We start from the raw sequence: 27,020 nt of genomic DNA, 5'->3' as shown, positions 1-27,020 counted from the left end.
TGAGTTCCGATAGCACGCCATTGGAAAGGGTAAGCAAGGAGTTTCCCCCCCAACAAAATTCTCGGCCAAGGGAACAATGGGTCCTACGATGTAGTTTGGATTGTGCAGAGGTGGTGCGTTGCTATGTCTTTCTCTAAGTGATGCGTTGGATGTTATATCATCTTCAGAATGTACTTTCAATGAGGAGCGCTTCAATGCTGAAAATTTAGAAAATGACAATTGTAAGACAAATGTTTTTTCTACAGTGTACTAAAAAAAAATATTTGTATCCCTAGGCTACACATTGGAGTCTCTGCTACAATCTATTGAAACACACAAAAAAGCGAGGTCCCATTGTGGAGACACTCTGTATGGGTATCCAATTATGAAGCTCTTTAAACAGCAACAGAAGTATGAAATTTAACAAAAGAAGTATGAGATGTAGCTTGTCCTAGTGGACTAAGAAGTACATCATTGTCATTTTTTAAAGAAAGGTGTAAAGGAAAACAGTAGCCACCAATTGAGTCATACCACAACAAGAGGAGTCTTCTGTATTTCTAATGAGAAAACGCCTGATACAAAGCGGTACTAGAAACTGTTTTTTGATGAATGAAAGACAGAATTCAAGGTGATTATGTTCACACTATGACAACACCCTTCGTACGTAGTGCAGTAAGAATGCAAGCAGCGGTTCTCGAAAAAATAACCTGCAGATAGAGTTGTGACGAGAAACATCTGACGGAACTTCTACAAAGAATGTAAACGAAGAAAAGGTTCTCTTACCACCTTCTTCGTATGCATACTTTGCCGCTTCTTGAAACTCTCTCTTCAGTGATTTTCGGTCACCCTTTCCCCCTACAAAACTTTGACAGTGGGCTTCTTTTCATAGCTCGTGAGCATCCCTCCCCAATCTCGGACTCAACAGGAACGGCAGGTTGTGGTAGTGTACTACCGCTTGCAATGGAAGATCCTGCGAATACACAGATACATTAGTATCTGTAATTAAAACGTCTAATGGCAGTCGGGTCAAGCAGTTGTCATTGGCTTGGACATCGATTTGGAATGTCAATCGGGTACAGAAGACAACGCGAAGTTTTGACTGACAAAGAAAACAAAGGCAGCTCAGCAATTAGTTTGGAGAGCAAGGACAGTGAGATCTTCACGTGAATTTGCGACTATTGCAAGGGAAGCCGACAAGTAGGTGGCCGAGTCGAGTAGGAAACACAAATTATCCAGAGGCGGAATGGGAGAGTTCTACGTACCTACGAGACCTCGCCTCCCCTCAAGCGTTTGAGGCGCTTCTTTGATTGCACGTTTGCCCAACCAAACGTGGAAGGATCGATTTCCCGTTAACCAGGCATTCACCTCCTCTGACGATCGTATCAAGGCACATTAGTATCTTCGTCGAGACGATTCTAACACACCAAAAACACAAGGACCAGATTTATAACGTACCAGAGGTGCCCATATGCTCAGACGGTTTTGCGGCAGCGCTTGAGTTGGTCTCAGGAGCATTCGCTGTGGAATGAATTCTGGCATGAAAGAGTCCGAGGTCGCTACCTCCTCTTTAATCTTGCATAGGCTTTCATCAGCTGCCAGCAAACATTGCGAAAACTCTCAGAAGACAACAAAAAAGAATTCGTTGCTATAACGAAGTGAATCTGTTTTACAACAACACTTTACCCATTTCCAGTTCCACGTTTGGACGAGGGGAGACTATATCTGTGATATCGCAGAGCTTCTCCAGTTCTATAGATGCAGATAATTGCAGGCAACAGTAAGCCACGAAGCAATGAAGGAAGGAAGGAAGTTCGAAAACAATTCAGAAAGACGAATACCCTTCTGGAAATTTTGGCTGCCTGTGTCCATGGAATCAGTGGGAACATCTCCGTAGGAAGACATTGTTTGAGGAGGAGGCGCAATCAATAGTTGGCAAATGATCAGTGTGAGGAGGAGAGGACGATACCAACCGAAGGGGTTGCTTTTATAGCTACTGGCGACGGTGCATCGAACCTTCAAGCCAAGCACCAAGTTAGAAATACTAGGCAATTGGTGGCGAGGCGGTACAGCAAAAGCAGCATGGTCCATCCCTTCAGCAAAATGAATCGTTACAGCCGACTCTTCCGATTCAATGGAGCCGTCTTGGATCCAAGGGAAGCCGTTCCACAATACTACGTCAACCCAGGCCTTTCTGACGCTACGTCTCAAAGAAATTGCATGCTCCGACCAATAATTTCCTTCGGTTGCCTCTATGAACACCGAAATGATGCGGAAGGAAAGGAGCGGTCCAGACAAAGGTTCCACGAAAAGAGGAAGCGCCAAAGAGCAGCAACGAAGGAGGTATCCTCCAATCAGAACCAGTGGACATACACCACAGCTCCAATTAGAACCAGCGAACATACAGCACAGCCACTAATGTCCTAGAGACTGGAAAGAGCCCCATAGAATCCGTAGAGGCAGAACGACGAAAATCAACGTGAAGACCGCCCAAAACAAACGCGAAAGACAAGAGGCAAAACACTTCAACATTCGAAGAGCTACAGTGAATTCACCGACGAAGACAAGCACGTGCATGCAAATAACAACATTCCACGAAAGTCCACCCATGCAAACAAAGACACCACGCACGAAGCCCCATTCAGCAAATGACACGTGCACTAATAGAACCAGTTACACTGGATAACCATGCAAACGCAGCAACCCAACAAAGTAAACACAAACTAAGCACACGTATGTACAACTAACACAACACGCTAGCAAAAAATCAGGATACGAAATTAGAATATCAATTGCACGCCCAATCACGAAATTCCAAGTGCCAAAAAATTTAAAACACCCATTCACCTAATTTTACCATCTCCAAAAGGAGAATGCTTTACATAAGCCTAGGCCAAAAATAGCAAGCAAGAAGAAGAAGAAGAGAGAGAGAGAAAGGGGGAGAAAAATGGGGGCAAAAATAGCAAGCACAGAGGACAAAAATAGCAACGGTGGACAGCCCAATCACCCGTTTGCACGAGTCAACAAAGAAAATCCACCACCGGTCAAATTTTGCCATCCGGCCAGCCCCAAATAGAAAATTTATCATCTTTGATAGTGTAGACAGATTACCCTAGGCAGGCCAAAAATTAGTGAATTTTAGCTTCTTAACGCCAAAAAAGAATTTTAGTGAGTTTTGGCCTGCCCAAAAATTAGCCTCTTAACGCCAAAAAAGAAATTTAGCTTCTTAACGCCAAAAAAGTCAATATAGTGACATCCTAGTGTCAACATTGACCGCGTTGCCGAATGAAGAATCGGCAGGCTGGCGACACTTTGCGGTCTTCTCCATCGGTTTTGCTACCAAGCACAACTTCTCCAGTAAGTTCTCCCTCAGACTTTACTTCTGTTTGAGTCTTTGCTGCTCTGCTTTCTTTACCCTTACCGTAGTCCGCATCTGCTACATCCGGGTGAAACTCGCTCTGGGGTCTTCTTTTTACCTCTGCAAATGAGATAGCATCATCTGAGATTGCAACTTTTGTGTAGCCCCACGTCAGTACTTGGGAGGCATTCTGCCGGCATCTGCAAGCTTCAACATTGCCAATCGATCTCAGTTTGCATCTGTCATGCTTTTTTGGGGCTCAATTTCCCTGTTTTCTGTACACCCTTTTTCGATTCACGTTAGACCACACGGGGTCTACTTCGATCTGCAACTGCCAATGATACCCTTTCACTAATCAAAAGGGTAAGAACCGGTAGATGCATCAAAAGAGAAACACCTCAGGGAGAACAGGCCCATTTGGTGTGGCTTAAATTGGCCACCCGCCTCAGAAATTGTACTGCCAAAGAGAGAGCTGTTGATAAAGCCCCGCGTTGATATGCACGGCAGTCATCCGCTGTATGATAAACCTCGGCCAAATCAAATTTGCCTAGATGCCACAAGCCAAACCAGATGAGCGTCCATGTATTCCCAGCTCTCCAATCTTTAATGGCATTTTGATGCCTTCATGAGAGACAAGCCTTGAGAAACGCAGACCGTTCTAAGTCCATCGATCCTACTAACAACCTCCTGAAATATTGGTAGCCATTGGCGCAGTCTTGAAAACTACAACTGAGGCTTTTGTGTAGTTGTGTAACTACAAAAGAATGGGTGCATTTTAGTTGTATCCTTGACCACTCCATGATTGAGAATCATTGTAGGCCATGAGCCCTTCATTGATCCATTCTTAAAACCGCCTTTTGTGTAGTTCTGTAACTACAAAGGAATGGGTGCATATTGAAAACAAACACACGCACACACACACGGACGCACACAACCATGTTCGTGCTTATGTGTAAGATGGAGCCATTGATTTATAAAACATGGTGGGGTTGGTTTTACAACTTGAGGAAGTTTTGCTTGTTGGGATTTCAAGTCCCTTCAGTGTGTACATATCAATCCAAAAGTTTTGTGGCAATCCACTTAAGAGGGAAGAAAGCCCTTACAAGATATGCAAGCGAAGCCCTAGTTGTATGCCACAGAGTCATCCACTGAACGAGAAACTTGGGTAAAACCTAAATTTGCCTAAATGGCAAGCCAAACTAGATGACGTCTGGAATGGCTCTAGGTCACCAATTGGTTATGGCATTTTCTAGACAACTCTTGAGTACCTCTGCAAGCTGCAAGCAAATGTTCAAAAGTGAGGCCTGCATGAGAGAGAAACCTCAAGAAGAAGTGTCAAGCTTTACAAGGTCGTCGATGTTGCCATGAGGTTCCATCATAGAGACTGATGAAATATGATGCTGGAGGGCATGATGAAGCTACAAGGGCATTGGGATCTGTAAGAGGCTCTTTGTCGTAAGGAGGAACGAGACGATCTCATTTGTTTACTTCGGCCATAAGCGAATGGGCGAGATCTCATAGGATTGCACCGTCTATGGCTTACCAGAGTAGATCTCCTTCCAGCACGATGCAGAGCAAGACAAACCCTTTGACCCTCACAGCTTGGATCAGCCAGATCGATAGTTGCTTCATTGTTTGATGAAGGATGGAGAAGGGGTTGGTCTATCCTTGCATCCATGCACTTGGGTGGTGAAGCAATCACATGGTGGCAAAAGTAGCAGCTAGATAACTGCAACCCCTAGAAAGGGGTGTTTGTCTTTAGGTGATGAGACTTCTGTAGGAACATCAAGAGAGGTTTCTAGGACCACAATACATGGCCTGACTCAAGGACCAGTTCTTCAATATGGCTCAGGGTCGCAACAAAAGCGTGAACCATTACGGTGGAGATAGCCATTCAACTAGCAGTAGACGACGATGACAGCTCAAGCTATTTATCCAGAGGCACGTTTAGTGTCGAATCAGACTTTATACCTGTGAAACAATGCACAAGAGCCAAGGACCAAAGGAATAATGATGTGAAGAAGAGCTTTGGCGGGAACAACAGTCAGAACAAGGGATGGCAACTGGATGACGACACCCAAGAGGAAGGATGGGTTTGTCAACTATCTTTTTATTTTACAAAAAAAGGAACTTTCTATTAATGGTGGAAAATCAACCATACAACCAACCTGCTTCCTGAGAACCCAGCTTATTGCCTAGGGTATCTCAGGGACAGGGGCTAACAAGTAGGGAGGAGGACTATACAGCCAGCAAATGCCTTGCGGCGTGAAAGTGTAGGAAGTGCTTGTAGGCCATGCCTTGCGGAACTGCTTCCGCATTTCGGTGGTCGCTCTGGAATCCGATAAACCGCGCTCCCAAGTGGCGCCAAGAGTGTAGATGATATCCTACCAAAGAACAACCAAGGTGGCCGTGGATGGAACATGGTGCTTGCCCATCACTTAGCCTGCATTGCGTAACCCAGATGTTTCACACCGTGATGCTGGCCATTGTCTTCCACATGCTATCCTCTGGAGAAGAAAGAGGACGATGCCGAGCTGGTGGGATCGCATCATGCAACTCGATCCAGTGAATGCTCTGTCCATGTATCCTGAAAGCTGAGGAGACCTCATTGATGTGGAAGGCATGCCCCCCTCTGTCAACAAGGCCACCATGCTCCGAGTGAAATCTTGATGAATCTCTGCATCCGGGTCAAAATCCGAAGGGATCCCAGCCAGATCATCTGAGTGGTCAGACAGTTCCATATGTAGTGTGGAAGCGTCTCCAAGACACCATCCATGCAAAAGTGGCAGCACCCATCCACCCGCATCTGCTCTAGCCAAGGACTTACGTGTAAACCCTTGTGGGCGATCAAGCAGGGCGATCAAGCAGAAGAAATATGAGATCTTCCGTGTTTCGAAGACTAGGCCATATCTGCATCTAGAATTGAATTTTGGCCTCCTAGGGCACTTGCTGTTGGGCCAAGTCTCTCTCTCTCTCTCTCTCTCTCTCTCCAAGTCTCTCTCTGTCTGTCTGTCTGTCTCTCTCTCTATCTCTCTCTCTCAGGGGTCCAAGGCGACCTCCATTTGAAGCTGCCGTCATATCCATGTCGTGTAGGAGGTCACCTCATCCACTCTCTGTATGTGGCCTACTCGGGACGGCCAAAACCACTCTCTTAGGCCTCCCGAGGGGACAGTCTACCCAAAGCTAGAGGCGCCAGGGGCATCTTGGTTCGGGATGTCTGCTCAATTCGGAGGGACCAATCTTGGAACTAGATCCCACCTCTCGGGCTACAAGGACTGTAGGAGACTCCTGGAACAATTGCGGATAGAAGTCTGTGGTCATCTCGAGAATCTCCTAAGGGTCTGTGTGCATCCGTCCTTGCTCATCTCGCAGTCACTGGAGTTGTGTCCCATCTGATCCGAGCCCCGCAGACTAGAAGAACTACTTGGTCATCTTGTCTCCCTACTAGACCCATCTTGCTCGAGAGGAATGGTGCGAAAACTCGGCTCTTCGGACCTCTGTGGCTTAGAGATCGGTCATTGAGCCACCAGGAGCTTGGGTCCTAGTCTCTTGAGTCTCTCTATGGATGCTAAGTCTCATCGTAGAGCTCTCTCCCGCTCTTGCAGAGTGTGTCTCTATCAGAGGCCTAGGATTGTAGCTCCTTGCTGCTCCTTTCGATCGCCCCAGCCACCCAGGAGGCCAATCCCTCCCTGGGCCACCCTTTGGCTGTTGCCGAATCTCGGCTACTGGAGGTCATCTGGGATGTGAACTCCCCTTTAGGGGAGTCCTCCCCGGGCCGCTCTAGGTGAGCATAGCTAGGGAGTGGTTCGACATCTTAGTACCTACCAAAATGCGCGTGGAACCTTTCGTTTTCAACATCCAATCCTCCCAATGTAGAACCTGTCAAGGTGCTCCAACATGCCATCATGCCTCGCAAAGATGAACTGCTCCCAAGTGCTCGTCTTTGCTGCCGGCATCTTCGAGAAGGAAGCTCCTCCTTGCTTATTGTCTGCGAACTCTAGATTGTTGAAGTAACCTCCAATGATCCAAGAGTCAACATCTGGGAGGCAATGGCTGCCTCCAAAAGCAAGGGCGGTGCTGTTTGCAGACAGGTGCGTTGTAACATGCAACGGTAATCACTGTGCACACATATAGCAGACCCAAAGACCTGAGAGGCAACACCCACCAATACCGAGACCTTGATGTTGTCCACACTGACGATGTAGGACGCTCGTGCAAGGCAAGGGAGAGGCTTGTGCTGTCCACCGGAATGCAGGGTTAGTGCGTGAGTGAGAGAGTGAAAGCTAGGACTGATAGATCCTATAAGAGAGCTGAGAGATGACTGCAATAAAGAGCTGAGAATGAGCTGTGCAGAACTGTAAGAAAGAGCTGCTGAAACAGACCCCAAACCTTACTCCATTCGCTGTCCCGGCTCCCCGTCTGATGCGCTGCGTGAACACCTTTGCTGAGGGCTGAACTGATGCCAAAGGCTGAGGCTGGTCAGAGGGCCACTGGGGGTGAGTGTCAGGCTGTTTAGAGGGGGCTGAGGAGGAGCTGTAGGGGGCTGAAGTGCTGGGAGAACTGAATGAGGAAAGAGGGCCTGGAGGCCCCCTATTTATAGGGTTTTTGGGGCTGGTTGGCTGGTCCCTTGGCCCCATAGAGGCAGCCCTAGGCCCCATAAATGCCAGCTTTAGGCCCCACAACAGCAGCCCTAGGCCCCATAAATGGCAGCCTAGGGAGGGGTGCAGGGTAGCCTATAAACGCAGCCCTTCCCTTGCCATTCTCTTCACTTGTTCTAGCCCTGAGGGGGCCCAGAAGGGCTCCAATCCTAGGCTGGACCTAAACCTATCCCTAAACCCAAGACGGAAACACTACCCTATGATTCTCCAGTGGGTAGTAGTGAACAAGGACTGGTTGGCTGGTCCCTTGGCCCCATAAAGGCAGCCCTAGGCCCCATAAATGCCAGCCCTAGGCCCCATAACAGCAGCCCTAGGCCCCATAAATGGCAGCCTAGGGAGGGGTGCAGGGTAGCCTATAAAGGCAGCCCTTCTCTTGCCATTCTCTTCACTTGTTCTAGCCTTGAGGGGGCCTAGACGGGCTCCTATCCTAGGCTGGACCTAAACCTATCCCTAAACCCAAGACGGAAACACTACCCTACGATTCTCCAGTGGGTACTAGTGAACAAGGACTGATCTTTTGACTTGAACTAAGGCTGAGAGACTGACTTACGTAGCTTGTGCTTGACTGTCCCTGGACAACGGCTCACAAAGGGGTCACATCATACGACAAAATCTCCTATTAGGGAACTACTACGCACTTGTCGATGTAGCCAGTGTGTCACTTTGCACCCACGTGCAAGGGTGCACGTGACATTCCCTCATTCTTAACTTGGCGGTAGGTTCATTGCTTCCAAGTAGTCGGCTAATATCTGGGGAAACTCTTGGAAAAAATCTTCGTCCAACCACACTGCTTCATGGGTACCTCAATCATGGAGCTTGGTCTAAAATTCTCGGATCCTGCGTCTTGACCCATGCTTGGATTTATGAAGAAGGATCTGTTCTGGTTGCAAAACTTCGGCTTCATCAAGAACTTCAGGTTGTTGCTTGTCGGAAATCTCCGAAAGAGGAGGTCCAAAATATGGCTTCAACCAAGCTACATGAAACACATTGTGCATAGTCTAACTGTCTGGAAGGCGTAACTTCATTGAGACATCGTTGATCTTCATAATAATAGGGAATGGTCCGAAGCTCTTGAACGACAGCTTAGGGCATCGCTTGTCCACCTGCTTCAATCTTTGCTTGATAATGCATAAATACACCCATTGCTCCTCTTTATACTGGACATCTCGTCTGGGTTTGTTAGCCTAGCGTGTATACGATGCTTGAGCTTTGGCGATGCAGCTTTTCACGGATGCCATAATCTCTACCATTGATTCAGTGGTTTTGTTGGCTTCAAGAGATGGAGGCACCATTTGGGTGAGGAGTGATGTAAACTGCCGTCCAAACACTGCTTCATAAGGTGTGCGACCAATACTCGAAGAATAGGTATCGTTCAGAATGGCTTGCACAAGTGGAAGAAACTGCTCCCACTTTCCCTGAGCATCATGATAATATGCTTTTAAAATATCAAACGCCATACCATTATACTTTTTTGTCTCGCCGTTCGATTGTGGATGGAAAGTGCTGGACATTTGTAGCTTAGTACCAAAATTATCAAACAAGGCTCGTCAAAAGTTGGACGTAAACTTGGAGTCCCTGTCGGATGTGATGGTCTTTGGCAACCCTCCAATGGGATACCAATACTTGATAAACAAATGAGCTACATCTTAGCGCTGGCCGTTTGTTTGCAGGGATAAGCATACAATATTCACTAAAGCGACAAACAATAGTAAGACATTGAGTATTACGCGTACCTGCGGATGCTGGAAGTGGCCCCACGAAATCCATACCTATGTCTTGAAAAGGACCGTCGGCGATTGGCAATGGCATAAGTAAGCCCGCTTTCTTGTGGGAAGCCTTGACCTTTTGGCATATCTGACAATTCTGAACATAGTTGTATCCGTCCTTCCACATCTTTTGCCAATAGAAATATCGCTCTAACTTCTTCAGGGTCCCATTGATACCTCTGTGACCACCGGTAAGGGCATCATGGGCATCATGAAGAAGCAACTGCTGTTTGTCTTTGAGTACACACAATCTTTTCTTATAGAAAAGCCAACCGTCCTCTGATGAGTAATGGCCTTGAGCAAGCGTTGTGGCTAGCTGGAAGTACGTGCCAAACTCTGCTGACTCCGCATACTGTGCCTTCATGCTATCAAGATCCTTTCCTTTGATTTCGAGTAAAGGGGCCTGCTCAATGGTCTGGATGGAACCTTTCCGACTGAGGGCGTCGACAACGGGGTCGTTTTTGTCGGGAACGTACTTGATCATTCCCCCAAGCTGCTGGAATATCTGGCTCCACCGTTGTTTCTGATTGCTCCATTGCGCACTAGGCATTGTCTGAAGCCACTTAAGGGCTTGGTGATGTGTCTTAACCGTGAAAGTCCGTCCGTATAGGAAAGGCTTCCAATGTTTGATGACACCGAGGAGCTCTCTATCATAAACTGAATAGTTTTTTTCGGTATCGTCAAGCTTTTTGCTGTAATATGCCACGAGCCTATCTTCTTACTGTAAAACTGCCCCGATGGCAACATTGCTAGCGTCTGTGATTACCAGAAATGGATCATCCCAAGAGGCGATCTTCATAACCGGTGCTGTCGTGGCCAGCCGTTGCAAGTCATGGAAGGCCTGCAAATCTTTGCTTGTGACTTGAACTTTTTGTTTGCGTGTCTTTACCCCTTGTGTCGAGAAACCACCCATGTGTGAGCTGTATGCTTGACACAAATCCACAAAGGATCGGATCTCTTGAGTTGTCATGGGGACATGCCAACTTGTGATAGCTTGAATCTTCTCTGGGTCCCATCGAATCCCTTGAGCACTAATGATGTAGCCCAAGTATTGAATTTTCAGCAAGCCGAATTCACTTTTCTTTGCGTTGAGGTATAGCTGGTTATCACGTAATAACTGTAGGGCACATCGTACATCCTTAATATGCTGCTCGGCTGTAGCAGAAAAGATAAGGATATCATCGAGAAAGATGAACATGCACTCCCAATATACTCTGCAAATACCTGTGACATCATCGTGTTGAATGTTGGTGGTGCATTCTTCAGACCAAAGGGCATGACGATGAACTCATAATGAGCTCGCTCTGTTCAAAAAGATGTCTTTGGGATGTCAGCTTCAAAAATCCGGACTTGATGGTAGTCACTCTTGAGGTGAATCTTTGAGAAAAATTTTGCACCATTGAGACGCTCCAAGATGTACTCGATGCGGGGCATAGGAAACTTGTTGCTTACTGTAAGCTTGTTGAGTGCTCTGTAGTTGACACATAGTCGTGCGGACTTATCCTTCTTTGCCACAAATAGAATGGGTGCAGCAAAAGGCAACGAAGAAGGTCTAATGAACCCTGCGTGCAGTAATTGAGACAATTGCTGCTCTAACTCCCCCTCCATAGACTTGGAAAGTCGATACGGGAACTTACTTGGAGGTGTCAAGTCCGAAAGTAGATCAATGCGATGGTCTTCCGGTCGGTTGGGAGGAAGTTGGGGTGACAGATCATCTCGGAGCATGATGTCTTGGAACTCTTGGAGTAGATCCACCATTGCTTCTCCCATCGGACGAGCGGCTTGAATTGCTAGTGATTTGGCACTGGACGTAGACAAGTGCACACATGGCACTCTTGCGGGTGGCGCGACCTGCTTGAATATGCGAGATCAACGGAATCCTTGCTATGCTCCCATCTCCGCGTATCATGGCGGGCTCAGGTAAACCTTCCACAATAGTGAAGGTGTCTTGTTGCCAATCAGGTGTCGGTACATGCTCACAGAACCACTGAATCCCGAGGATCATGTCGCATCCCATCAAAGGAGTCAAAATAAAATCGTGTCAACATGGCCTTTTGAACTGAAAAAGTGAAATGGATGGCCTTATGTGTGATGTGTGTGCGCAAGTCGGGTGTGAACCTGTCCACTACTAGCTCGTGAGGCACCAAGGTGCACCCCACTGTCTTGGCAAGCTGAGGGGAGATGGCATCTTCTGAACTCCCCATATCGAATAAGGCAATAAACTGATGCCCGTTAGCTGTGCCATACGCTCAAATGAGCGCCTTCTTTTGATATGAGAAATTGCCCTCCGTCTTAGCTTGAAAGACTACCGTGGGAACATTGTTCAAAGCAGGGAAGGCAACATTTGTAGCTGAGGATGGAGGCGGGTTGGAAGTGCCAATACATTGGGCGACGGACGAAGTAGGCGCTTTCACAACCTTCTCGGCAAGCCACTTCGGACAATCCTTCTTGCCATGTTCATCGATGTGGTGACAATGAAAGCAGCGATGTTCTTGGTGGTACTGTTGATAGCCTCCCATAATGCCCGCTTTAGCCTTCTCATCCGGAGTCACCTTGGGCTTGGACTCCTTCTTTTGACTAGAAGCCTGGCCGTGTTTCTTTTGGAATTGGTTGTCCTTCTTCTTATTCTTATCTGCTTTGTTGCTTGACTGCTGCGGGGCTTTGGAATCTTTCTGGGCCTGCTTGGGCTTTCCCCGTTCAGCATCATCTCCTGATTCTGTGCGAGAGTCAGCGCCCGCTCATAATCCGTCGGGTCGAAGTTCCAAATGGTATAATGGATGTTGGTGTCCAATCCTCGAATGAATTGCTTCATCTTGGCACTCTCCGTCACGCCCAACTACTGTGTCAGCGTGATGACCTTGTTACTGTATGTCAACACAAGCAAACCATTCTGAGAGAGATGAGAAAACTCATCCTCTAGGTTAAGCATATATTGGGGTGGAAGAAAACGGGCTTTGAGGTTGGCCACAAACGTTGCTCAAACGAAATTGGTCTTAAACGTTGTTGGGTGAGTATGCTTACTAGCCCAATGTTGCCACTAGGTCACCGCCTCACCCATAAGATGAGGGGCTACGAGGTGGACTTTGTCTTGCTCATCTTGAATCCATACTAACGGAAAATGAGCTACAAACTGATGAATAAATTGCAAAATGGCTGAATGGTCACACTTACCATCATACTTAACAAGACCAAGTGAGTGGTGTTACCTTTGTCGATGATGAAGCTACGGTGGTGACGGCTGCTGCGCTCAAACTTGCTTGCATAGCGGCTAACACCTGTTTGTGTTGGAGAAGCATCGCCTCTCGGTCTAGCTATTGTTGCCTCTATGCCTGGGCGAGCTTTGCGCATGGCAGTGCCTCCTCATTTTTGCATTTTTCACGCATCAACAAGAGCAGTTTTTCGAAATCTATTGTTCCTCTTTCTTCCAGCGGTTTTTCGGGTTCTTTTTCCTCCAGACGTCGTTTTGTCTGGTCCAACTGTCTTCTGCTTTCTTCTAGCTAGGCTGAATGCTCTTTGAGTTGCTGTGGGAGGAGCCGATTCTGCTCTAGAAGGTTCGCCATCACTTTTTGAGCACTTGCCAGAAGCGGATCTTGTTGGTTGTCTTTCTCCTCTTCAAAGTCTTCAAGGGTGAATCCTTTTCGTGACCCTTCCATGGCGCTTGATTGTGTGTCCTTTCCGGATCTCAACACAACCATACACTCCCGGTAGTCAAGTTGGATACAGACCAAAGCTCTGATACCAATGTAACATGCAAGAGTAATCTGATCGTGTAATTCACAGCAAGACCTTCTTTAAACCTTTAGCGAGGAATTAGCGTTGCACACTATAGAGAGAGAAGGGAGATGAGGGCAGAGAGAGAGTAGAGTCGACAACCGATTGGGTCCTTGTACCCACTAAGGACCCCCTCCCCCAATCAGGGGAGAATTTTCTTTATACTCGGAGAACTGAGAAATACATAGAACACTCTTCGAGAGAGCATGGAAAACGCGCTTCTGAAGAGCTCACTGTGTACACGTATAGTAGACCCAAAGACCCGAGAGGCAACGCCAACCAATACCGAGACCTTGATGCTGTCTACACGGATGATGTAGGATGCTTCTGCAAGGCAAAGGAGAGGCTTGTGCTGTCCACCGGAATGCAGGGTTACTGCGTGAGTGAGAGAGTGAAAGCTAGGAGTGATAGATCCTATAAGAGAGCTGAGACATGATTGAAATAAAGAGCTGAGAATGAGCTGTGTAAAACTGTAAGAGATAACTGAAAAGAGCTGCTGAAACAGACCCCAAACCTTACTCCGTTCCCTGTCTCGACTCCCTGTCTGATGCGCTGCGTGAACACCTTCCCATAGGGCTGAACTATTGCCAAAGGCTGAGGCTGGTCAGAGGGCCATTGGGGGTGAGTGTCAAGCTGTTCAGAGGGGGATGAGGAGGAGCTGTAGGAGGCTGAAGTGCTGGGAGAACTGACAGGAAAGAGGGCCTGGAGGCCCCCTATTTATAGGGGTTTTGGGGCTGGTTGGCTGGTCCCTTGGCCCCATAAAGGCAGCCCTAGGCCCCATAAATGCCAGCCCTATAATGAAGGCCAAAAGTGAGTCAAGTTAGTGGGGGTTAGGATAATTAGTATTTGGGGTGTTTGCAAGATAGAGGGGTCTAAAGGGCCAAGGAGGTACTATAAAAGTACCATCCTCTCATGTACAAGAGACTTTTTGATGTGACATCTAATCATATCTACTCTCCCTTCCTCCTTCCTGCCTATGCTCACTCACCCTCTCTCTCTCTTCCCTAGTCCCTCTCATTCTCTCCCTCTCTTTCCTACCTCATTCTCTCTCCCCGACCGCTTCTCCTTTCTTCTTCCCTTATCTCTCTCCCCTTCTGCTACTCTATCCCCCTTACTCCAAATCTGCCCCTACCCCCTTTTCTACATTGGTATCAGAGTACTTTCTTGGGCCTAGTTCACAAACGCTCTGCCCATTGAAGCTGCACGCTGTCATCCCAATACTTCTCCAAAAAAAGAAGCCCCAAATCTCACAGGCTACTGCATTGCAAGCACGAAGTAGCTTGCAAGCTCGGGATATATATGATGGTTGTTGTACCTTACATGTTTGAACGGACATAGAGGTTATTCTATGCTAAAAGTGGAGATACGAATGCCATCAACCAGCCAACTATCGAAGCTATAAAGCCTAGAGCAGTTATGACACACACTCAAGAAGCCTATGAAAATAGCTGCCAAACTACTAAGGAAAATGCATTTCTGCCAATGCTTGTAAGGCAGTCCAGGCATGTTATGCCACTCCCTGGCACGCAGCACCATGTTTCAGAGCCATTGATGATGCCTGTGGATGCAGGACCAAAATCTGGTGGTTTTCAAGTGATTCCAGCTGCAAGTACTGAAGGATTTTGTGGGGATAAGTGTTCTAATGAAAATAGCAGCTCAATTGGCAGGAAGGAATATGGACAGCAAGTACCAGATGTTGGCATTTTGGGAGCACCCAAGAGCTTGGCAATGCACACGTTTGATGGCTCAGCAGGTGATAATGCAAATATGCAAGATGCTTTTGGGAAAGCCCATCCCTCTAGCATTTATTTCTCAGATATGTTTCAGCACAATGCCTATGAGAGAAGTTGGCCTCAATCTCAGGTAGACATGAGGCTCTACAAGGAGTCTATCCACAGCAAATGCAGCCTGGACAAATTTATGGGGATGGATGCTATATTCCCAACACACACATTGGGTTGCGGGACGAGCGAGACACTTGTCTAACCTGTAGTATATGCTTACATGGGCCTACCTAGATAATTTTTCTTCAATGCATCATGTCAGGGTGGCTGAACAAACCTATGTGGGTGATATCTGGAAAATCATTTTCAGATTGACGGATATTGGCATGCATATATCAGTAGCCAATGAGCTGGAAATTCAGAAATACATGAAGACATTCTTTGTCCAGCAAGTGGCAGAGATGAGTCAGCAAGTCAACCCCCAAGATTCAGCTGCTATGATTGCAGCCCTAATGCAGCGTGATGCTGTGGGTTTTGGGCCAATGTTGGCATATTTATTTTCGGGGCATCATGATGCTTTATATTGCATGCAGTTATTCCAGATGTTGGTATCACAGGAAGACAACCCATTTGCTTACCAGTCCACTCATGGCCACCTGCCAAATGCCATCACAGATGGGAATCATATTATTGAAATGATTGGTCGCTTGACATAGATTTTCAGGCTTGGATGGAAATGGGTCCACTTTACTGTCAGATTTCAACATTTTGGCTATGGAACTGAAATTTTTGATGCAATCATCTTTAAGGGGCAATGTATTAGACAACCTTATGTACATGCCACTATTTCAGTCCATTCACAATGAGGATTTATGGAACCTCATTTATCAGCTGATTGGAAACCCTACAATGATATCAATCTTGGGAATTGTCCCTTGTATGGAGATCTTAAGCAGAGGCAGCTTTGCAAGAGAACTAACTGAGCTTGAAGGAGCCACTTGGAACAGAATGATTGCACGAGAATGTATGACTAGGCCTTGTCTGTCCAATTTTAATGTTCATGTTACATGCAACCTGTTGGTGTTGTTTGGGAATAGGGCCAGAAGCATGCAGCCAGTGAATGGTAATTTTGTTACAGATTTAGTTGCAGTACATCTTGAACATCAACATATGCAAGTTCATGCCTCACCTTCAAGAAAGAAAGGGTACTCATTAGAGTGCTTGATTGGATCTTGGTTAATGGTATTTGAGGATTATGGCAGAGATGACTTGTTCAAGGGTGCTCAGATGCAATCAATATGGAAAGCATTTTCTAGACTATGGGTCAGCACATGCATTTTGGGACGCACATGGCTGATTGCTTTTGGGACATGTGCATGTTTATGCTGTCTTCTTGCTATAGCATTGACATGGTAGTGGAATTGGTCTACTGTCCAACAGAGCAAAATGGAGTAGATATCTTCACCAAGGCACTCGGGAAGGATCAGCTTCAGGGTCATCTTCAGAGACTCGGCATTGGGCCGAGAAGGTAGTTCACCTACGGGTGGACATTGAGGGGGGGTGTTAGATATGCTCAATGCCCCACCCTCCTGGTAACCACCAGTGGTCCAAGGTGCTCAAGTTGTAAGGCCCCCATATGAGGAGAAGCCATGTGTGAGCCTGGGACACTGGATGGATCCTGACTCGCATGTCAGATGAGGTCTATCAATGAGACTGTTGATGATAGAAAGGTGATTGTGTGGGAGCCCATTACTCTTGCTGGGGCCTGGGGGCCCAGCTGGGGGGTCCCAGGGGGGCCAGCAGCCCCCCTGGTAGGGGTTCGGGAGCGAGAGCCTTTGAGGCGACGGTATAGGAAATATTCCCTGAATATTCCATGGACGACTAGTGGGTTCCACCGACTAGGTTGACTTGTCGGCTCCACCGACTAGGTCAATTGATCGACTCCACCGACTACGTTGATCCGAGTACCGCCCTCATAGCTATAAAGAGGCGACCTCCCCAGTCCATTTCATTAGATCAGTTCAGATTAAATCAGATCTTCCAGCTAATACCTCTTTACCTAGTATTTGTCTAGATCGCCATCTAAGCTCCACTGTGGGAGCGCACGGGTGGACGGAGCCATCATTTGTACTACATCAGTATTGAAGGAAAAGTTTGTTCCTCTCTAGTTTGCTGTGTACTCTCTATTCTTTGTTTAGTTTCTGTTCCGCTATGCCGTGTAATTTAACAGCTTCCTCTTTTTGGTCTGAGGTATATGACAAGGACACGTGATGGGACCGTGCTTACATGACTCCTAGTAGGCCTGACTTTCCTCTTTCAGATTTTGTGGCTGTTTGGAGGCTAGACGTACCATGTTTCAGCACATACAGTTTCTTGGGAAGACATTTTGGTAGATATGTATTCCAGCATCCAAGTATTACAGCCCTATGCTGTCTTATATGTTTGAGACAATTTTGGAGCTGTTTGAACCCAAATACAGCAGCTATGATGGTGAATTCCAGTCCTTCCCATTTGGTAAGGATAGCATGATTAAAGATGCAATGCCAAGACAGTTCATTAAAGCTATCAAATGGGGTATATGGCATAGCCATGAATGCTTCCCATGTGGAGACGAGTGGGCAGCAAGGCACAATGGGGTGTGCAGAACAACCACCATGGGAACATCCAAGACTTCTGTGATTATGAAGCTTTCGGATGATGATCGTGCCAGGATGGATTACCACCCACATGATCATGGAGTTGCCACAATACTCAAGGCACAAGGAAATATCACTTTCCCTTGTGATCCTGGTGGCATCCATGGAGTATGCTTCGCTTTACCAGCACATCACTTGCAATTTTGAGAATTATTTTTTGAGGAGGGATGGTTGTAATGAAGGACAAAAGTGAGTCAAGTTAGTGGGGGTTAGGATAATTAGTATTTGGGGTGTTTGCAAGATAGAGGGGTCTAAAGGGCCAAGGAGGTACTATATAAGTACCATCCTCTCATGTACAAGAGACTTTTTGATGTGACATCTAATCATATCTACTCTCCCTTCCTCCCTCCTTCCTGCCTACGCTCGCTCACACACACTCTCTCTCTCTCTCTCTTCCCTAGTCCCTGTCATTTTCTCCCTCTCTTTCCTACCTCATTCTCTCTCTCCGACCCCTTCTCCTCCCTTCTTCCCCTCTCTCTCTCCCCTTTTGCTAGTCTAGTGCCGTTCCCCCTTTTCTACAAGCCCTAGGTCCCATAAAGGCCATTCTCTTCATTTTTTCCAGCCCTGAGGGGGCCCAGAAGGGCTCCTATTCTATGCTGGACCTAAACCTATCCCTAAACCTAAGACGGAAACACTACCCTACGGTTTTCCAGTGGGTACTAGTGAACAAGGACTGATCTTTTGACTTGACCTAAGGCTAAGAGACTGACTTACGTAGGTTGTGCCTGACTGTCCTTGGACAAGAGCTCACAAAGGGTGACTCTCAGCATACGACAAAATCTCCTATTAGGGAACTATTACGCACTTGTCGATGTAGCCAGTGTGTCACTTTGCACCCTAGCGCGGAGGTTCATGTGACATGCGTACACGTTCCGGATACCAATCCGGGACTCACCTACAGACGAATCACTGCAACTGCCAGGCTTGCTCCCGACCTTTCTACTATAAAGTGGAGATTGTAGATAGCTGAATCACCATGGTTGAGCCATGAGTCGATCCCATGCGGGCCCATCTAGTGCTCCATCATGTGGTACATATGCTCTCTTGTCATGCAATCAAATACAGGGGCTCCAGTGCTCCTTGCTGGTAGAAGAAGAAGAAGAAGAAGAAGAATATATTATCGTCCTCTGAAGACCAAAACCGGCCTATGGGACCTGAGCAATACAATATCACAAGTACATGAAAGCTCCTCCCGAAGATGGGAGGGTGGAAAGAGAAACCACCTTCTAGGATTCAGGTGGATTCCTATGCTTGAAGAGCTTATACACAAATGTTCCTAAAGCTGAAGGTGACCCTTTATGCAGCAAATCAGCCAGTTTGTTATGTCCCTCAAGGAGGTGATTGAACTCTTCCCTAATGTGTGCATAGTGAGGGCATATCATTACCATGTGTTCTTCTGTTTCAACCATACCTTGATCACATAGTTGGCATATTCTACTCTCCCTTGGCATCTTTTTCCATCCCCCTGTTTCTATTTGCAGCTGGTGTGATCGGGTGCGGAGTGAGGCTAAAGCCCTCCGTTTATGCACTGCTATAGGTGTACATATGTACTTCTGCGTTGTTGTCTCCCTTCCTGTATAAATTGACCAATATTCGGGGTTGATATATGTGCGATAGTACTCAAATTTATCTTTGTTTTCTGCTGTTTGCCATTTCCTGTGTAGTGCATTCAGCAGGTCATAATGAAAAGCCTCTTCATCAATCTCCTCTGAAGAGTAGTTTAAATACTCTTCTACTTCCCACTTCTTGAACCATTTTTTTAGGTCCTGTGCCCATCCGGATGTCAAAATCTTGCCCTTGTTAACAAGTAGGGGTATTTGATTTTGGGAAAAGGGCTGTGCCATTCACCACCAACATGTGCATTCCATTCATCAATTGCTCCAATGCCCTACCATGTGCATTCACTTCCTTATCCTTCGAGCATCTACACCAAATGGGGTCAATGTCTATCTCAGAAGAGAAGTGGAGGCCTCAGAAGGTTAGGTGTGGGAGACAAACACACCGATGGAGCCCCCTTTGCAGGGCTACAGAATCAACACGGTCACCTCGAGAGCCAGATGATACGCATCGGCGACCTCAAGATAGTTCCAGGGTCCCAACCTCCAGAACTCCCTCGGTACGGGCTGCCCAGGGCGTGATTGCGGGCGTGAGGGCTAGCTATCCCTGACATAGTTGAAGAGGCCGTGTTCTTGGAAGAGCTGGTCTACGTTTGAGAAGGGGGAGCCTCAGCTTGGAAGAGGAGGGAGGAGGAGAAGCCCTTGCTTCCCCCTTGTGCGTGGTTTCGGAAACCGACTCAAGTTTGGATGAAAAACTAAGAACGGAGGAATCTTGAAGCGACTGTCGGGACCACTGCAACTGAGCGGGAGACGGTGGAGAAGAGGAGGGAGGGGGAGAGTAGGTGAGCAGGAGAAGGAGGGAGGGGAGGGAGATTGTAGAAAGGGGAGCGGGGATATCGGGCAGGGGAGGAGGGCGAACCAGAGCCACTCTGTCGCAAAAGTGGTGTGGGCTTTGGACTCCTGTCCCAGAAAGCAAGGGAGGCATGGCGGGGGGTAGCAGTCACTACAGCCTTAGAGGTTCATGCATCCTGTTATTGGGCCGGAGTATGTGTATCCTGGGCCCCTGTCATGTGAGGATTCTCCAGGAGTTCAAAGAAAGTGGCTTCATGTGGCGTCTAAGGGAAATTAGAGGGGGTGCTCCTTGACTGCTCTCCTTGATGGTGTGAAGAATATCTCTTCATGCTCAAAATCCTCTTCTGAATACCAAGTTGCTGAAATCTCTTCATAATAACCTGCTCAATAATAACCTGCTCAATAAGCTCAACAAGTTGGTTAGTATTAAAACGATTCTCTTACCCAAATGTTTCATTGAACTAGGTAGATGATTTTGCGATGAAGAGCTTCTTAATCTATAGAAACGATAGATTATCAATCTCTTTTTCCAACTCTTCTATTTCAGCCCTATTCATCCTATAAGACACTCTACATGGAGGAGAAAATTCTTTATTCTCTGTCCATACTCTACAACGAATATGCCGACTCTCTATTCATTTTACACATCCATACACCAGTGTTGGCTGAATGGATATCATTTACTCTTGGTTCAATGTTCACTGTAGAGTCCTGGGATGAGGAGGTAGAAACCTCACCCTCTTGCTTGGATGCTTGCCTTTCCCTTTTTACAGAGTTGGTTTTGGCAATTTTGGCTAATAGAGTAGGACATTTATGCCATGGATGCCTTAGCTTATGTTTCTTCAATCCGAAACATTTACCCTCTGTAATTAGCTTTTTCTTCTCATCGTCAGTCATGGAAGGAAATGGTATCCATCCAAGACGTGATTGGCTATTAACATTTTGTACTATAGCTTTTTCCTTTTCTTTGTTGGAGGGTTTACGAGGATTCAATTTCCTTTCAACAATCTCCGCCAATTTAGTGAAACCAATTGAGGATTTTATCCACCTCTCTTGCTCCATCATACTTTGGGAATTTTACTCTCTCGAGGTTGAAATTTGGCTCTCTTTGAGGGGGTACCTAGATATTCATTTCCCAAACTCTCTTAGTCGTCATAACGGACTGTTTAATCATATGGCTAAGCTGAGAAACCAGCTTATCAACAAGAGACTCCTCTCTCCCTCTTGCACTTGGATTATAATCCATGTATATGGGATTTTGAGTTAAAGGCGGTAACTCAGCGCCTTGCTCTTGGATGGACTCATTTCTCCCTTCATTTCTAAAGGAAAAATCCCTATCAAGAGATTCTTGAAGGAGAGATGAAGGTTATTCTATACGTGGGTTATCATACTCAATATGTGTGTAACTCTCATCTAGACCATCCTCTTCTGGAGGAGGTGATGGTGCTCTCTCTCTCTATTCTTCTGGTAGTGGAGGAAAAAGGACAAGTTCATTATTGAAGCTCCCTTCCCCTTCCATCCTTCTTTTTAGTAATATAGGAGAGAAAAAGACTTTCTGTAATTTCAGAAAAGGGTTTATTTTACGGCAAAAGTCAAGTGTTGTAGAGTTGGTGGTACTTATCCGACTCCTGCTTCGCTTGTGTCGAAAAATCACTTCAAATGACCTCTTCTTCCTTCTCTTTTAGCCTTTCTTCCTTGTTCTTATGCTGTAAACTGGTACACTCTGTTTGGGCTACTTGTTTTGAGTTGATTGGAGCTCTAGATACTGTTATAGGGGGGTACTTGGTGGGCGGATCACCCCCTTAAAATCTTGTTCCGATCCGACTTTCCATTGGGGAGAACAGGGGGGTCTCTTTTCGTCATGGTTAAAGGGTTTTAAGGGTCTATTCGCACGGGGGGAGTCATCCTGCTAGGACACCCCGTTCCCCGTCCAAAGACCAAAATTTTTAGAAAAAGCCCTTACCTTAGGGACTCCAAAATCGAGTGTTTGTAGGATTCAGAAATATTTGACTTTGAAACTCGGGGTTTCTAGTCTGTCTATTGCGAGGGGGTAGCGAGGTGAAGAGAAGAGGTAGGGGGGAGCTATGGGGAAGGGAGGTGATTCTTGATGGGACGGAGGGCTCTATTTATGCCTCCAATCTTATCATCAAGCACTATGGTACACATGGACCTATAGTCGACTCATGTCCATCCCTATTTGGGCCACCACTGCAACAGCTTTGATGCCATTGAGGAGCGTTTAAGATGTTGAAAGACAGATGAGACAATGTCTGTGGTCTTACTATCTTTATCTCAGCCGTTTTCACGTGCTCTTTACTCCAAGCTTGAGTAATGTGTGAGCTATGGAGGGTACTTAGCCTATTCAAGGGTGCCAAGGAAGTAGGCCACTCGGTGTTTGGGATGGGGATGGAGATGGCAACACGAAAGCGCTTCTTTGCCTTTTGTTGGAGGCACTTGATGTTCTGATATATGATAGCATATCCTCCTAACTCTGATGAAGCCCCAAGAGTACTGCTCCTGCTGTGGCTGCAAGATCAGCGTGCTCTTGCAATATTTGATTGGCTACATTTTGTGGGGATGACTCACAAGGCCTATATGAGACATGACGGAGGACTCGAGGGATAAAGCTATTCCCCTCTTTGGATCTCATGATTTAGTGAGGATGCATGGAAATATAAGAGGGCAAAGAGTACGCATAATGATTTATGATGTGCAACTCATATTTCTTGACTTCGTTAGTTAAGAAATTAAAGCTACTAGAAATTCTAATATGTGGTCTCACTTGCATACTGAGAAGAAGATACGGGGCACCTTGGTACATGGCATAGAGGTGGAAATCTGAGGATACAAGGATGCCATATCTGGCATTGCTACAAAATCATCCTTGATGCAAGAAGGCAAAGCTTCCACCTTTGAGAGTTACAAACATCTTGACAGCTAGTCTAAATACTTGGTCTACGAGTCACGACATACAGTTGCTACGGTTCATGCCTATTGTGGATAGAACATTATCTTATGACTCCATGTTCACCACTCACTGAGGCATATCTTTGATCCACTATTACATGAATGTTCAACAAGCATGGTAACCACAACTCTTTGTATTAGCATCCCAGACTCCTTCAAAGGTAAGTATGCTCAAGACGAGATTCGTCTCCTTCAGAAGGAAAATTTTTCTTCTCTTATTTATATACAAAGATCTCCTGTATTATTGAGATAGTTTTTGTGTACCTCATGACAAGGAAATTTGAAGAGTGTCATGCAGTTTCATATGCAGCCCATCCAGGAATCAACAAACCATAGGCTTACTCGGTGCCATTTATTGCTGGCCTCAGAAGATAAGTGATGTGAGCAAAATGGTTTTGTCTTGTCTGTCCTGCCAACAAATTAGAGTAAGCAGAAGACTACTACTGGGACTTCTTGATAACTGAAAGATGGGAAAGCATCTCCATATATTTTTACACTGGCCTTGTTTATCCAAAGGCAATGCACGAAGCACGGGAATTGACGACCGGTTGTGTAAAATGGTATTACTTCATCCCTTGCACAGAGAGCTTTCAAGCTGCAGAAATCGCATGTTTATTCAGCTCCAAGTTCTATGACTGACAGAGTCAACCACTTCATGGAAGAAATGTTGTGTCACTATATCCCATGAAGATTATCATCTCAAGGAGAATATTTGCCACTCGTCATGTTTGCATACAATAACTCTTTTCAGATGTAATTTCAAGCGACATACTTTGGAACCGCTTTATCGTAGCTCAATGAACAGGCTTTATTGGATTGAAGAACATTGCGGATAAGGAAGCAATTGTTAGTTACATTATCTTATGGGAAGATAGACTGAAAGGGCAAGAGCAGTATCAACCTTCCACCAACAAATGCAGATGTCTGAAGGTGACACTGTTGTGTTATCCGCAGTCTCAACATTGCTATGAAGCAGTGGGCCTAGGCATCAATAACAGGTGCAAAGAGAAGGCTCATGAGAGTGCTTTGATGGAAGGTCCATTGTAGGTCAGATGGCACCTTACGGAAAACCCAAGTGGCAAGGTTTCCTGAGAGCTCAATACGAAAGAAGTTTTGAGGAAGGGGCTGTGTGGAAAAGCTTAGCAGATTCTGAATGCATGGAGGTGTATTCAGTGTTGAAATATTCATAGCGTTATCATCTCTCATGTTCCGAGCTAGTTCTGAGGGTCTCGTATTGATATTTCCAAGATCATCAAAGCATGCATGCTAGGGGCCATCTAGTGCATTACACTGTGATTTGTGGTGTCTAGCAATACCTTATAAGGATCTGTCCACCCTTGTCAACCTCATCTGGATGCACCATTTTGTGCTATTCCTGTGGGTAACATCTCTAGTGCCCTTTTTTCAAGTTGTCTTTGCTAACCTATTGGTCTGTCGAAATTTCAAAGCAAAGGTTGTATTCTTAGTCATTGAATTTTCAATGTGACTCATGCTGCACATCAGACTGGGGTAGCTTGGAATGGGCTGCCACTCGAGTAGGACTCCTGCCATTTTGCTTTGGTGTGTTGGAGAACTCTCTCCCATGTAGGTGTGGTGACATCGAAATGCCCACTTGTTTTTTGTGCTGAGCTGGAAAGATCTATTTTCAAATGCAGAACTATCAGAGACCAGGTCCCATCTAGTTGTATCTCACTGTATTGGGTGACAACACGCTCGATTGTCAAATCCTAAATTCAAAACTGCTTTGGTAGTGCTGCAGGCTTTCAGCTACATTTGTGATTTACCTATGTATCAAGTAATGTTCAGATTTTAGCACTGTGTATCCATTACGTTTCCTGCTGCATTTCATTTGAACGTTTGTCACATGAATTGTGAGCTTCTTTTTGAAGATATCAGAGTCCAGGTCCCATCTACATATTGGGCTGACAGTGTTCTAGGGTATTATCCTTTTCATCGAAACGTGGATTAAAGAGAGCTACATTGTTTCAGCTAGTTGCAAGCTATCTTTTGTCTTTCAGGCTATCTTTAAATTTTAGAACTGTTTATCCATAAAGTTTCTCACTGCATTTTGTACAGGTTTCCCATGTCGCACTGTTAAATTACTTGATTGTCTTCAAGAGGTTGTGGAAAGATCAGTAGTTCTTGCTCTCATTTTTTAATATTTTCCTAATCTCATTTTGATGGTTCAAAAAGATGTTGTGGAAGACCAAGTAGTTGTTATGTAGTGAGGCCATGTTGTATCTTTGATGATTGCCTGGTGTGCCAGAGACTACGTAATAACCGAAAAGGAATATGGCTGCTGTAAGTATGCAAGTGGGTGCAATAACAGAGAGTGAGATCAAGAAATATGATGGCACAGATTCTGCCCTTCCCATCTTTGTCGCTGTGAAAGGGAAAATCTATGACGTCTCCAGCGGTAAGGGATTTTACGGGCCTGGAGGCTCTTATGCGATGTTTGCAGGCAGAGATGCAAGCAGAGCACTTGCAAAAATGTCTACAAAGGAGGAAGATGTGAATGGATCTTTAGAAGGCCTGACAGAGAAAGAAATGAAGGTGCTCAACGATTGGGAAAAGAAATTCGAAGCCAAATACCCAGTGGTTGGTTTGTTGGTGTCTTAGTCAAACTAGGGTTGTGAGGTTGACAACCATTGGCAAGTACTCTGTTATAGATCAAATAATGTGTCTATATAGGAATAAGGGTTCATGCTCTATAATTTGAAGGTTACACTCATAGAAAGGCGGTATGTATACGGTAGAAATCTGGGACTTTGAACTAGTGATGCCTCAAAAGAATATAAATAACTTTTAATGCACGATAATTTTCTAACATTGAGTCTCCCTTTTGTTGTAATGCATTTCACATATTGTTATGTACTTGGTCTCATAGGCTTTTTTGGTCTTTCCAAGATGTAAACAAACACCTCGCAGTCTGTGTGGGGGTGTGTTGCAATTCTTCTTCTCTTTTTTTCTTCTCCTTTTGTTGTTGTAGTTCTTGCTGTTAAGGTTGAATTAGTCACCAAAATAGAATTGTGAGCGGTGAAACATTTGTATTTTAAAAATTCCACAGTTTTTTTTTTTGTAAGAAAGAGGCCAGTTTACATATAAAGAGTGACCTAAATTATGTGTGTGTGTGTGTATGTGTGTGTGTGTGTGTGTGTGTGAGAGAGAGAGAGAGAGAGAGAGGGGGGGGGGGGAGATGATTGGTGATAATATTAACATATAGAGAGGCTGAATACAGACTATGGGACCAACCAATGTCATTAGAAGGCAAAATAGCTCACATGAAGAGCTATTCTTAGTAGCCCTTGTCATTGTACTGGTAGAAAATTTGCTCCTTTTGCTGATAGTTCATTAGGACATGTTATTATTGCTGATACTTCTATCCTTCTTATTACCTTCTAAGGGATCCTCTCTTAAAAGGCACAAAATTTTGATTTCTTCTAAGGATTCATGCCTATTAAAAGCCACAGAGAAAGGAGTCTCAAATCTTGGCTATCCAAGTAGAAGAATTTTTAGGGGTCCAAGGTCTCTTATCACAATTGGAAATCTACAGTTTTGAATTGATTTACCTCAGAACTAAGAGAACTTTGTTTGGTTCACACACTTAATAGTGCTCTCTCTCTCTCTCTCTCTCTCTCTCTCTCATGAGATTCCTCGCGTAATTTCTAGTAAAAGTTTGTGATTTCTTATATAGAC

The 27,020-nt window shown here is 45.7% G+C and overlaps 2 protein-coding genes across 3 annotated transcripts; one reads left to right on the top strand and one right to left on the bottom strand.

The window, feature by feature from the left end:
• Positions 1–605: 605 nt before the first annotated feature.
• On the bottom strand, positions 606–2,379 carry LOC147902418 (uncharacterized). Its single transcript, XM_087373225.1, has 6 exons — positions 1,818–2,379; positions 1,663–1,728; positions 1,435–1,571; positions 1,242–1,349; positions 766–949; positions 606–686 (listed from the first exon to the last, which is right to left on the bottom strand). The coding sequence occupies exons 1-4, from the start codon at positions 2,377–2,379 to the stop codon at positions 1,341–1,343; spliced, it is 774 nt and encodes a 257-aa protein (XP_087229351.1). The 3' UTR covers positions 606–686; positions 766–949; positions 1,242–1,340.
• An 819-nt stretch (positions 2,380–3,198) lies between these two features.
• On the top strand, positions 3,199–26,201 carry LOC147902417 (putative steroid-binding protein 3). Of its 2 annotated transcripts, none has more exons than XM_087373408.1 (2): positions 3,199–3,333; positions 25,591–26,194. In XM_087373408.1, the coding sequence occupies exon 2, from the start codon at positions 25,617–25,619 to the stop codon at positions 25,941–25,943; it is 327 nt and encodes a 108-aa protein (XP_087229534.1). In that variant the 5' UTR covers positions 3,199–3,333; positions 25,591–25,616; the 3' UTR covers positions 25,944–26,194. The 2 variants fall into 2 exon arrangements, with proteins under 2 accessions (XP_087229534.1, XP_087229535.1); XM_087373409.1 differs by having other exon boundaries at positions 3,205–3,337; positions 25,631–26,201.
• The last annotated feature ends 819 nt before the right edge of the window (positions 26,202–27,020 follow it).

The sequence above is a fragment of the Dipteris shenzhenensis genome, chromosome 4 (assembly GCF_047967505.1).
Source record: "Dipteris shenzhenensis isolate YYH24624 ecotype China chromosome 4, Dip_SZ_1.0, whole genome shotgun sequence".
Taxonomy (NCBI): Eukaryota; Viridiplantae; Streptophyta; class Polypodiopsida; order Gleicheniales; family Dipteridaceae; genus Dipteris; species Dipteris shenzhenensis.
Note: the sequence above shows the minus strand (reverse complement) of the source record. Positions and strands in the feature narration are given on the sequence as shown.